The sequence below is a fragment of the Callorhinchus milii genome, unplaced genomic scaffold (genome assembly GCF_018977255.1).
Source record: "Callorhinchus milii isolate IMCB2004 unplaced genomic scaffold, IMCB_Cmil_1.0 Scaffold2, whole genome shotgun sequence".
In the NCBI taxonomy this organism is placed as follows: Eukaryota; Metazoa; Chordata; class Chondrichthyes; order Chimaeriformes; family Callorhinchidae; genus Callorhinchus; species Callorhinchus milii.
Genome location: NW_024704743.1, coordinates 76,301,010 through 76,313,661, shown reverse-complemented (window position 1 = coordinate 76,313,661; position 12,652 = coordinate 76,301,010). Strand labels below are relative to the sequence as shown.

Genomic DNA, 12,652 nt, shown 5'->3' with positions numbered 1-12,652 from the left:
AGGATGACTGAGGAGAGTGAATCTCAAAAGAACAACAAACCGAGGCATTAAACCTGGCTGTCCTGCCTGTTAAAGTTGCCTGTCCAGCCTGATAAAGCGTGCCTTCCGCCTTCAGAACGTGCCCTAATGTGCACCATACTCGCACATGTTTACCATATATACATTTTCGGGACCCTCTTTGGTTACATCTCAAGCGTCCTTCTGTACCCTTACTTCAGTCAATTTTGGGTATGCTCATGGGCTACCCGGTAGGTGCACCATGAGTGGGTTGTGCAGGGGTCAGGCCCATCTGGCCTTTGCCGTGATTGAGCCAAACTTCAGCTTGTCCCTCAGTATATAATCCCTGATCCTAGTGTGCGCAAGCCTGAGACAGGCTCTCACCATCCCCTCGTTCTGCCAGAAGAACACCTGGTTTCGGGAGTGCCAAAGTGCCTCCTTTACCGAGTATATGATCCTCTAGGCACACTCGCTGTGGGTTGTGCTTTGAGTGCCCGGGAAGAGGCCATACAGCACCGAGTGCCATGACAGTGGATCCCCAGGGACAAACTGCAAGAGAATCCATTCCATCTTTTTCCAAACCTCCTTTGCGAAACAACTCTCCAGGAAGAGGTGGTCCAGGGTCTTTGCAGCAAGGTACCTCCCGATCAGGTCTGTTCTTTTTTGGCAAGTCCCAGCAGCCTCGCACCTGATGCCGAGGACTTTGATGCAGTCTGGCTTCACCGCAAAAGGTATGAGGCTGCGCTCTTTCCAGTCTCCAAAATACATTACCTCGCTTTTCTGGCAGTTGACCTTGGCTACTGAGGCTTGTTCAAACCGGTTGCAAATGCCTAGAAGACTCAAGACCGATTTTTGGTCTGTGCAAAAGTCGGTGACATCATCCATATACAGGGAGGCCTTGGCTTATGTGCTGTGGCTACCAGGGATGGTGACACCTCTGATGCTCTCGTTCCTCTTGATGGCCTGTGGAAAGGGTTTGATGCAGCAGACAAACAGGGTGGGGGATAGGAGATAACCCTGTCTCACTCCAGACTTGTGGGGAATGGCTCAGTCTCGTACCCGTTGACTGTGACTGTCCTACAGATGTTTGGGCAGCACACATGGATGTGGTGTACACAGGGGCGACTCCCGACTGTGTTAAAGGGAACGTCACAAAAAACGTGTGCACAACCTATGTGTGGAGAAGGAATGCACCGTAAACAACTGAATGTTTTTTGTATCAGGAGAAAAGGGGAAAAAAATTGTAACAAAAGATGTGTTTGTTTTGGATTTCTGTTATACTAAATATTATATTTATAAATAACTATATATTTTCAGAAAAAAAGTTAAAGTCGGCTTTCCAGATGGTCATTCAATATCCCATGGCACTAGTTAAAAGGAGTAAGGGGTTTATCGCATGTTCTAGCCAACAATCTTCAAATAAAATTGATCACTTACTCCATGACTATTTGTGGGACACTGCTCAAATTGGCTGCCTGGTTCTCCCACAGGCACACCACTTTACAATATATCCTGTGAAGCACTTTGAGGTGTCTTGATGAAGCAATAAGGCACTACATCAAATCCAATGATGATTATTATTAATAATAATATATTCATAATAATTTATTTTTTTAAATTCCAACCAAAATAATGCTTTGTTTTTATAGGTTACATAGAAACCTTCTCTATGTACAAATAAAGTGTCAAACTTTGGGGTGGTGTAAGATTATATTTGTGATGCTTACTGTTTTTAAGTTTTTTGATTAGTATACTTTTAAAATATAACCAAACACATATAATCTGTTTAGTATAGCATTCCTTAGCTATTAGGGCAAAGACAAGGGTGTGTGTTTTTAAATGACTAACTTAGGGCCCCTGAGAGGGTACATGTGCAAATTAGTGTTAGCAAAGTTAAGGATATATTGGCTTGACCCCGGCTGAGGCCCGGTTCTTATAACTTTCCCTCGCTTGGTACCTGGGTCCATTGTTATCCTCCCATCTAGGAATTAAGATGTGAGCATCCGAGAGAGAGAAGCGCACTCTTGGAAATCTGATTAGCTCGAGACTAAGAAACAGGAAAGGAATCCTCCCAATTAGCTGTGCATATCTTTCTCCTTATCAGTTATTTTCCCATGCTAAAAGAGCCTGCAAAAAGATCGCTAGCAGCCTGTGAAAGGTGGGGCTATCTCTGTGACAAGGGGAGGCGAAGTAAGAAACACATAAAATATATAACTTTGAGATAGTTGGAGTTGTGTAAAGGGTCAGCGCACTTCCCAGTGGAATCAATATTGATTCTACTGTATCTATGTATATGTACAGGAGTGAGGGAATTTACATCCAGTAAGAAAGTGACCACTAAAGGGAAGGGGAGGAGTAGTGAGGTCTGTAAGGAAAGAGGGCTTTCTCCAGTGGGTGTAGTGGTGGATTGCAGGAGTTCCAGGACCTGTTGCTGCTGCCCAGAGTTGAATCTGGTAATATGATTTTGATTCTGTATATCGTATAAGGGATAAGTGATTTGTCTGTTCAAACGTTAATCAATCCTATATTTGAAAGTAATGTGGTGCCAAGTAAATTTGTCTACAGTGGGGGGAGGGCATGGACCGGACCCTGCAAAAACCAGTCACTTCTCTCCCATCAGAAACGACTTTCCAATTTTGGGCTTTTGTGCAGTTACAATTGCTGTAAAGTTTGCAATGGGAATAAAGGTATTGAGTAGATCATCGTGATATTGTGATGGAGTGAGACTCTTGACAAGTTTAAAGGCAGAAGGTATAGTTATTGTATGGTGATGTAATATTGTGGTAACTGGAGGTGTATGGAGAAAGATATTCGGTCCTGGAACTAAACTTATTGTTACAGGTAAGCTATTTGGTTTGAGGAACAATGTTCATGTGTTTACGTGTAAGTGTGGCGTGTTTAGCAACCCATAACTAGGAAGATCCTGGTTCATGAATGTAAGGTGTAACGTTGCCTTTCCCGTTGGTTGGGGTTGGATTCCCGGCCAATTAAATATTTGGATGAGCAGTTGAACAATTTAAATATTAAAAATATTAAGGGATATGGGGAAAGAGCTGGAAAATTAGATTAAAAACAAGGTTGATAATACAGGTAGCTATGAACACCAGTTACTTTTGACGTTTGGTTGAAAAAGTGCAAAGTTTGGAATTAAGCTCATCGTTACAGGGGAGTTTGCTGTGCAAATGATGATGCTTTGGTTCAGGCAATTGCCAACTGCCAATTGTTGGAGTTTACCCTTCCAAGCTCTCAGTGAGGTCTGTAAGGAAAGTAAGCTGCTGTGTTAGTGGCATCACTGGATTGTGGTTAGTTCTTGTGAGGTGATATAACACTGTGATACCTCGGGTGCATGGATCAAGTATTTCGGCACTGGAACTAAACTCATTGTAACAGGTAAGGCTGCGGCTATTGGACAACTTTCCCGTTACTTGCGGATTTCTGTGAGCTTATTTTAAATGGTTATCTGCATTTGGCGTGGACCGCAATAACAGTTTCCATGTACTTCACCTCATGGAGATATCTCAAAGGGCTTTGTGTAATTAACTGCCTGGGTCCCTAACTGTGGTTGGGATGGGGGTGAGGTGAGGAGCTGAATAAGGTGGGAGTGGGGTGTGGGGGATAGGTACTGAATGGGAATGTCACCGAGTTAGCAGCACGTACTGCTTTGTTACTGTAAGTAATGAGTCTCCAGGTTGAATTCATGGAAGATCGGTGACACTGGAACTAAACCTGGTGTTACTGGTGAGTGCTGGGTCAGGGGTGCTGCTTGCCGTGCATTTATTGTATAGCATTGTACCACTGTGGGCGTCTGGTAAGGTGTTCGGCGGAGGAACTAAACTGATAGTTACAGGTAAGCTTCTATACAGTACACTTTACTTTACGACTGACTACCTTTTTGTTGGTTCGTTAATCCGATATTGGTGGATTTCTAAGACAGCAGTGACACTATAACACCGAGAGTTCAGGCTTGTTGAAGGCGGATCTGTAACTCTCTTGTGAAATTATGGTAGTTTCAGGGGAGATTATACAGGTTCCGCTTGACTACAACATCCAAACTGAGGGTTGGAGTGCAGAGGTATTGAGCTGTGACCTGTTGTTGGTGCTGGAACATCTTAGCAATGTGTGAGCTATGAGGTTTTAGTCTGACATTGTAACACTGTGCTAAACGAATATGGATATGCTGATAAGAAAATATTCGGCACTGGGACTAAACTGCTTGTAACAGGTAAGAATATCAATGAAACGTAAAATACTGCAGATGCTGGAAATCTGAAACAAAAACAGAAGTCGCTGGGAACACTCAGCAGGTCAGGCAGCATCTATGGAGAAAGGGAAGTGAATCAACCCTTCGTTAGATTATCAATGCGGGAATATTTGAGAAGGAAAGAGCGAGGAAGGGGTCATAGCAGTTACTAGTGATGGCATATCGTGTGGTGTTAGAAAATATTGAAAGATCCGCAGAGAATAGTGTCTTTCCTTTAGTTAATGTATTGCACTGTAACACCGTGGACTCCTCTGGATATTATGGAAAGCAAATATTCGGCACTGGAACTGAACTCCTTGTCACCGGTAAGTCTCTGTGGTGCAGGTACAATGTGCCGGGAGGTTATTGTGGGGCAGTCATTAGTTCGTGTTAGTGATGACACGGCATGTGGTTTGGGAAAATATCAAAAGGTCTGGAGATCATTCAGCAGTTACTGGGTCGTATCTTCCATATTTATTGTATGGCACTGTAACACTGTGCTTCCACTGGTTACTCGCGGAAGATATTTGGCACTGGAACTAAACTCATTGTCACCGGTAAGAGAGTCACTGTGTTATGTGTTAACACCGTTACATATTGTGTGCATGTTTTTAGGGGATTAGTTATTATTAGTGATGGCACAACACATGGTTTGGTGTCCAAAGTGTCCAAACAGCCTGAGAACATTCAGTGGCGACAGGGTCCTGTCTCCCATACTTAATGTATTGCGCTGTAACACGGTGTACAGCTGGAGGCAGAAGGATGGTATTCGGCACTGGGACTAAACTCCTTGTTACAGGTAAGGAAAGGTAAATTGCGAGGATCTACTCTGCTGCTATCTGAGAGTATTCGTGGGGGCAGCTCTTATCAGCGATGGCCCAGTATTTGGTGTAGGAAAATATTAAAAGACCTGTTGATCAGCCAATCGCTCCAGCGCTGTAACACTATAGTTATTGTACTGCGCCTTAACACTGTGCAGGTTACAAAGTGTTCGGCACTGGAACTAAGCTCATCGTTACAGGTAAATGAATACACGGCGTGAGTGTGGATGTTGCATATGTGTACGCTGTTATAGAGGGGACAGTTATAGTTCTTATCGTCGATTTGCACCGTATGTAGTGTAGCAAAATATTAACAGACGTGGAAGACAGACAGTCAATTCATCGCTGTGGCTTTATAATTATTATAGCGCCCTGCATGGCACCATGCGTGAGACATTGATTATTATTCTGTGTCGAGGATACATTTGCTTTACAAATGCAATTTTGCTGTGGTTGTTGTATTATAATGACCGGAATATAGTTGGCGCCGGATCTAAATTCCTTGTTGCGAAAAAGATGCGTTGTGAAAGCCTTTGTACATATATCCTTGGGAATGCTCTAGAGAGGGGGAAGGCTGTATTAGTTCTTGCACAATATTTAGTGTAGAAAACTTGAAACATCTGGAAAGCCATAGGTAGAGACATAGATCACCGGGGCGGTGCAGGTTTATAGCTGTTGCGCTGTACTGTAGCTATGATCGAAGATTATTGGCACAGGAACTAAACTCCTTGTTACTGGGAGGTTTCTATTCAGTAATGCAGTAAGATGAGAAATATCCAGTGTTCGCTGTTATTGGGGGTCACATCTATATTGTCTGAAGATCCCATAATAGCTCAAGGGACTGACTGACCGACTGACTGACCTACAGCAGCAGTCACAGCTCTGGTCTGCAGTCAGGCAGCCGCGATCCTGGTTTATTTACCGAGTTACTGTACAGTACTGTAGCGCTGTGGTCAACAACTAAAGTCTTGGGCGCTGGGACAAAGTTGACTGTAACAGGTAAGTCTCAGATCGGAGCTTTTGACAAAAATGTAGAGGAGTGTTTAGTTAGTTTTGTAGAGGAATGTGTAGAAATAGTTACTGCGCGTCCCTTTAGCACTGTGGGGGGATATTACACTTTCGGAACCGGGACAAAACTGGTGGTTACTGGTGAGTGAGTCCGTTTGCGACCGAGTAACGAAGAAAATAGCGATCGCATTACAGTAACAGTAATCATAATAATAATAATAATCCTTGCATTTGATACAGCGCTTTTCACGTCGGGAGGACGTCCCAAAGCGCTTCACAGAACACACTGTAAAGTGAATTGACTGTATATTTGTGGGCGAACGCGGCAGCCAATTGCGCACAGCAATGTCCCACAAACAGTCGTAGATTGAAAATGACCAATTTATTATTGTTTTTGGTTTTGGAGGGACTATTATTAGGCTCTGTGTGAAGTAAGGAAACTTGCCCAAGGTTTCGCCCTCTGTCTGGAATTGAACACAGGTCTCTCACTTGCAAAGCGAGTGCTCTAACCACTGAGCTACAGGACTCCACAGTAAGGGTTACTTCTCCCGTTTTCCAACGGGAATGGGAATTGAACTTGGAAGCGCAGCTCTGTGTGAGGCTGCAGTGAGCTCGGGGTGTAGGGCAGGTGCGCGGGTTCTTGTGCGGCGCTTTAACACTGCGCAGTATCCGACAGAAAGATCTTCGGTGCTGGGACCAGACTTCTAGTTACTGGTGAGTTCTGCAGCAGGCGATGTTGACTATAATACATATATAATTTGTTGACAGTAAAGGGAGATGTGTATGTATTTCAAACCCTCCCCGCGAGTAGTTGTGGTGAGGGTCTTGTCACTTGTACAATACGGTGCTTGTAGTCACTTGTAAGGACAGAAACGTGTTTGGCTCTGAACCCGGGCTTGAGCTCACCCGGTCAGTGTCGTGGCCAGAGACCGCGCTGATCCCGGCGATTCGTGGGGTAAAACACTAAAGTATTCTCGCTCGGTGGAGTCCTGTAGCTCAGTGGTTAGAGTACTCGCTTTGCAAGCGAGAGACCTGAGTTCAATCCCAGACAGGGCAAAACCTTGGGCAAGTTTCCTTACTCCACACAGAACCTAATAATAATCCCTCCAAAACCAAAAACAATAATAAATTGGTCATTTTCAATCTACGACTGTTTGTGGGTCACTGCTGTGCGCAATTGGCTGTCGCGTTCGCCCACAAATATACAGTCAATTCACTTTACAGTATATTCTGTGAAGTGCTTTGAGACGTCTTGAAGACGTGAAAAGCGCTATATCAAATGCAAGGATTATTATTTATTATTACTGTACCCATCTGCGCTAAACGATGGGGAGATATGGTGAGTGGGTCAACATTCTCGTTATTAAAATGTCGTGAGCAAAGAAAAAAAATGCTGACAAAGTGGATCGCCCCACTTAGGAGAAAACTACAACTCTAACTTTGTAATTGACTTAAAATAACTACTCAAGCGACCCATCTCCGCAATGTCTACCTGGGAGAACGCCTTATGTGGGAATGAAGGTTGGTATTAGGTCAGTAATGTGAAAGCACATGTATAGGGAGAGAACACATCTCCTATAATTTGGTGAACCAAAACATTATTAAACTTTTCCACTGTGCAATGTTCAACGTGGATCTGACACCCTATTAAACCAGTTCATTAACTTCAGAGCTTTCTCTGACCTCCAGCAAATAGGGGTCAATAACCCCTCGTGATTTTAAATTTAAAGTACGATTTGAAAACTTGGCTGAAATCCCCCCCAAAAAAAGGAAAAAATAGAATACACACACACAAAAAAAAACACTTCCCGATAGAGAAACAGGAGACATGAACCAAAGTTTAACGCTCGTCAATAATCATTTACTGTGATCATAAATGTCAAGATCTGGAGCTCTGATCCATTTTAAAAAAAAAAAAATCTTTTTAGACAGGTCACCAGAAACGCCTAAAATACAAGTTTTCCGCGAGAATGACAAGAGCGACACTGAATTTCTGCTCGTCTGCCTGATCACTGGCTTTTACCCCGATGTTATCAAAGTTTACTGGAAACCCGATGGCGAGCAGAGTAAATGGGAAACAGATCCCGTTGAGAAGGAGAATGGTGAAACATCTTATGTGATTAGCCGTTTTAATGTCACACAACTTCAGTGGAAAAATTCTAAAGTCATATGCGGGGTGCAACATGAATCTTCAAAAGATAACATAGAAGTCCACGCCAACGGGAAGAAGACATCTCCCAAAGGTACTGTTCGTGTTTCTATTGCGTTTGTAACTTGTATTGCCTTTTGTCAGGGGAAACCTGCACTGTATTTTGACATCAGAACTATTGATCGCTGTGTTCAGGTCGATATGTTTCACTTAACGCACAGAGCTTCATTACAAATAGCTATTATTTAACTAGTGTTTAATATAAATTGGAATATATATATTGTAAACAAAAGGTAACGTGCTGCAGAGGCTGGAAATCTGAAATAAAAACAGAAGTCGCTGGGAGCACTCAGCAGGTCAGGCAGCATCTACAGAGAGAGGAAAGTGAGCTGAAGTTTCAGGGCGATGACCTTTCGTCAAAACAATATATTGTCCCAGGTTTACGAATAATTTACTTGAGATTTTTTAAACCAGATATCCAGCACTGAATTTGTCACTGTGCTCTTCCTTTTCTGATATGAAGTTAACGAAATGCATTTCATTTAAGGCCAGTTCTTCATAATACAGTGTTGATTTTGTAATGAGGAAACGCAATTTAGTTTAAAAAAAGCAATAGAAGCAATGACATCAAATACCTGTATTTTTAACACCTTTTTTAATACCTATATTTTTTAAAAATGGATTAGTTAATTATGAGCAAAACAGCCAGGAAACTCAGCAATTGCTGCAAAACAAAACACAAAGCGCTCCTTTAGGTTTATTGCCACGATTTGTATCATTGAAAACTAATTGAAAAGTTAACTCCTGGTCAGGTAGTAAAATCATGTTGTGGCAATGTATGGACTTTTTTTTAACTGCATTCATTTGTTTTAAAAATCCAAGCGAAATAAACAAAACGTAACATCACCAATTGTTGGCTTGTAAATTTCAAGCCCAGCTGTTTTTGTATGACTATAAGATTTTGTATGTCCTATTTCTATTTTTTGTTTGACTTGATAAAATAGAACAGGGGTGTTCAAAGAAGGATCAGTTATCCCCTTATTGGTTTGAGAAACGATCGGATTTAACTGATTTTAATTTATGTTCTTGTTATGGTTATTGTTGTAATTGATTCCCTTATTCATTCGAAAACAGAAAGTGAACCCTCAACTAATGCAAAGTCTAAAAGCTGTAATGGGACACGGAATGAAGACAAAGGTATTGATCTTCCTCATAACTTCCCTCTAAATACACTACACTTGACAGTAATTACCTATGAAGCACTTTGACAGATTTTAATGTTATATCAAATGCAAGATTTTTCAAGGGTCAAAAACAAAGAAAAAGGTTTTGAAACTTGTTGGTTTCTACTGGGTCCCGATCAGCAATCATACCTTACCCCCAAATGCAGCTTAAACCCTCATGCATGCAATTGTCACCACCTGCCTGGATTACTCAAACTCACTCCTCGCCGGTCTCCCCAGCTCTACTATTCAAAAAATCCAGCTCGTTCAGAACTCAGCTGCCACATACTTACCCAGACCAAACTCCGTACCCCCATCTCACCAGTTCTGGCCAGGCTACACTGGATCCCCATCACCGAACCGATCGACTTCCAAGAACCTCACACCCGTATTCAAATCCCTTCACTCTATAACCTCCTCACTTCCCAATCCACCACCCAGCACCTCCACTCGACTGGCACCAGCCTCCTACTCGTTCCTGGCACCCTCCGCCCCACCATCGGAGGTCGCACTTTCAGCCACTATGTCCCGAAACTCTGGAACACTCTCCTTCAATCTATCCCCTCTCTTCCCTTTTTTAAGTCCCACCTGGAAACTTTCCCCTTCAATCGTGATTACAGCCATCCCCCATGCTGCACCCCCCCTCCCGCCACCCCCAGCTTAAAGTCAGGCTCCGCCACTGTTAAGTGCTCTGAGACGCTATATAAGTGCAAGTTGTTGTGTTGAAACATTGGTAAGAGCTCAGAAGTTTCATCAGACTCATCTATAAACATTTCAAATTCAAAACCGCAAAAAGATGGCAATTTAAAAACACATAGGGTTTAAATACAATTGCTCAAATGTCCAGGAAATCTTCCATTTTTTTTTCCAGTCTATGTCTCATGATCATCTTGTTTGAACCTTGTTTCATTAGATTGTCATAATGCAAATGTTGTCATTAGATTAACCCTACCTCTAACTTGTAACTTCCTTGAAACATTTCTGCACAAATTATTTTTGAATTCCTTATGCAGTGTGTTAAAGTGCAATTCAAAGTGTGTTGAAGAGACTTCTTTTTTGTTTCATCAGACGACCTAACTATAAACTCATTCCAACTGACCACCTTCACTTACACCCTACTGCTGATGAAAAGCGTGGTGTATTGTGGCATTGTTGGCTTCATCTTTTACAGAATGGAGTACAAGGAGCAGCAAAAGCCACTTTAAATGTCTTACATATACAGAAAATATCTTACTTATTACTGTCCATAATGCAGTTTGCTGATTGCAATGTGACATTTAACCTGTTTTTGATGTATCAAGAAGTCCTATATTTTTAATACATTTCTACTGAATGTAATATTTTGGTTTAATTTTAATAGAAAACTTATATTTCTATTCTTTAGACCTATTCATACACTGCTATTCCAAATGGTTTTGCAACGCTTACTATTACTTGCTTATGAGTATACAAACGGATAAGTTAATGTTTACTGAAATATATTTTGAAATGATTATGTTGGACAGCAAATTAAAATTTAAAGCTGAATTGATTCAAGCATAATGGAATACATTTTGTTAATATTGTTGTGAATTGAGATATATTTTCATTTGCATCAGTTTTAAGTTAATTAATAATATGTGTGCGTTCAACTGTATTCTGTCTTTCACAAACTATTTGATATTTTATTCTTGTTTGCCATTTTCTGCTTTTAAAGTTGCTGTATGTCAGACTGTTAATATTAAAAACCTGTTATTGATTTGAGGCAATGTTTCGGAGTTTTCCTGTGGGTCAATAATGTAGAATCATGGATTGTGGACATTTGCAGATATTACAACCATGTATAATTCACCCTTAATTATACCACAAAAGCCAACGTGCGGAGAAGCACGTATCAGGGAACTTTTTTGTCACCTATTTCCATAATGATCCTACCCCCAAAAGTATTTAAAACAACTGTTTGTAGGACACTGCTGTGCGCAATTAGCTGCTGCATTTCAAACACAAAATATACAGTCAATTCACTTTACAGTATATTCTGTGAATCTCTTTGAGATGTCTCGAAGACGTGATAAGGCACTATATTAAATGCAAGGATTAATTATTATTTTATTCAACAACACAAATGTGAAAATTTAGATTTTTCACTGGAAGCAGGGATTCTTTCCACTGAACTATTGTTAACAAGCACAACAACTTGTACTTATATAGCACCCTCCATGCAGGACAGTGTCTCAGAGAACTTAGCAGTGGTGGAACTGCAACAGTTAACCTTGCAAACCAAAGCTCTGGTGGGTATGCTAGTGCCAGTTAGACAAGCTGTGGAAAGTTTGCTGGACCGTCCTCAATGGCAGGTGATTAAACTCCAGCAGTACCCCAACATACACTCTTGGGTTCCCAAAACTTGGTTTTCAGAAACCTGCACCTGTTACTCTCTGTAAATAGGTAAGCGGTGAGGGGGCGTCTTTCCAGGAAGAGACTTCACATTCCATTTCACATTCAGGGAAACTTCCATATGTAGGTGGCGTACACATTGGGAACTCTCAGTTTGGATAGGATACTTTAAGAACTGTCATATCTTTTTGGATTTGTCAGACACCTGGCTGACTAAACAAAAAAGATTGCAACAGAAGAGGAAGCACCTCTGAAATATCAACAGAGCACCACACAACTAAAGGAATTATAGTGGTAAAGTATAATAATATAATAATTCTTGCACTTGATACAGTGCCTTATCATGTCTTCGAATATGTATATATATATCACAGAATATACTGTAAATAACTGTGGGCGAAACGTAAACATAGACTCTGTTTAAAAGTAACATGAGTTTCCATCTCATAGTTAGGAGACTGATTTGTGACAATGACTACCAATGAGTTGATCGACATAGCTAATCATTTCAAAAATAAATAATAAAATGGGTAATAAAGGTAGCATGAAAAATATTCACACATGATTGTAAACTTTAGGAATTATTTGTAAGATGTCATTTTACATATTCAACACATTAAAATTACACTAATGTTGATCAGTTAGTGATCAGTACACTAATTTAGAATTTAGCACCATTAACTGAAGAGCTAATTCATTCCACAGAAGCAGCATTTTATTTAAACTCCTTTGATACTATTTCTTTTTTATGACAAAACAAAGAGGAGAGAGTGAATACAGGGAGCAGGAGTTTTTAAGTATCAGACATGTATCAATGAAACAGTCCTTGCAATGAGATTTT

The 12,652-nt window shown here is 41.1% G+C and overlaps 1 gene segment (V, D, J or C); it reads left to right on the top strand.

The window, feature by feature from the left end:
- Positions 1-7,338: 7,338 nt before the first annotated feature.
- On the top strand, positions 7,339-11,181 carry LOC103183408. The segment is given in 4 exon segments: positions 7,339-7,587; positions 7,995-8,309; positions 9,350-9,412; positions 10,507-11,181. Coding segments are annotated over 4 exon segments (552 nt in total).
- Positions 11,182-12,652: the final 1,471 nt, after the last annotated feature.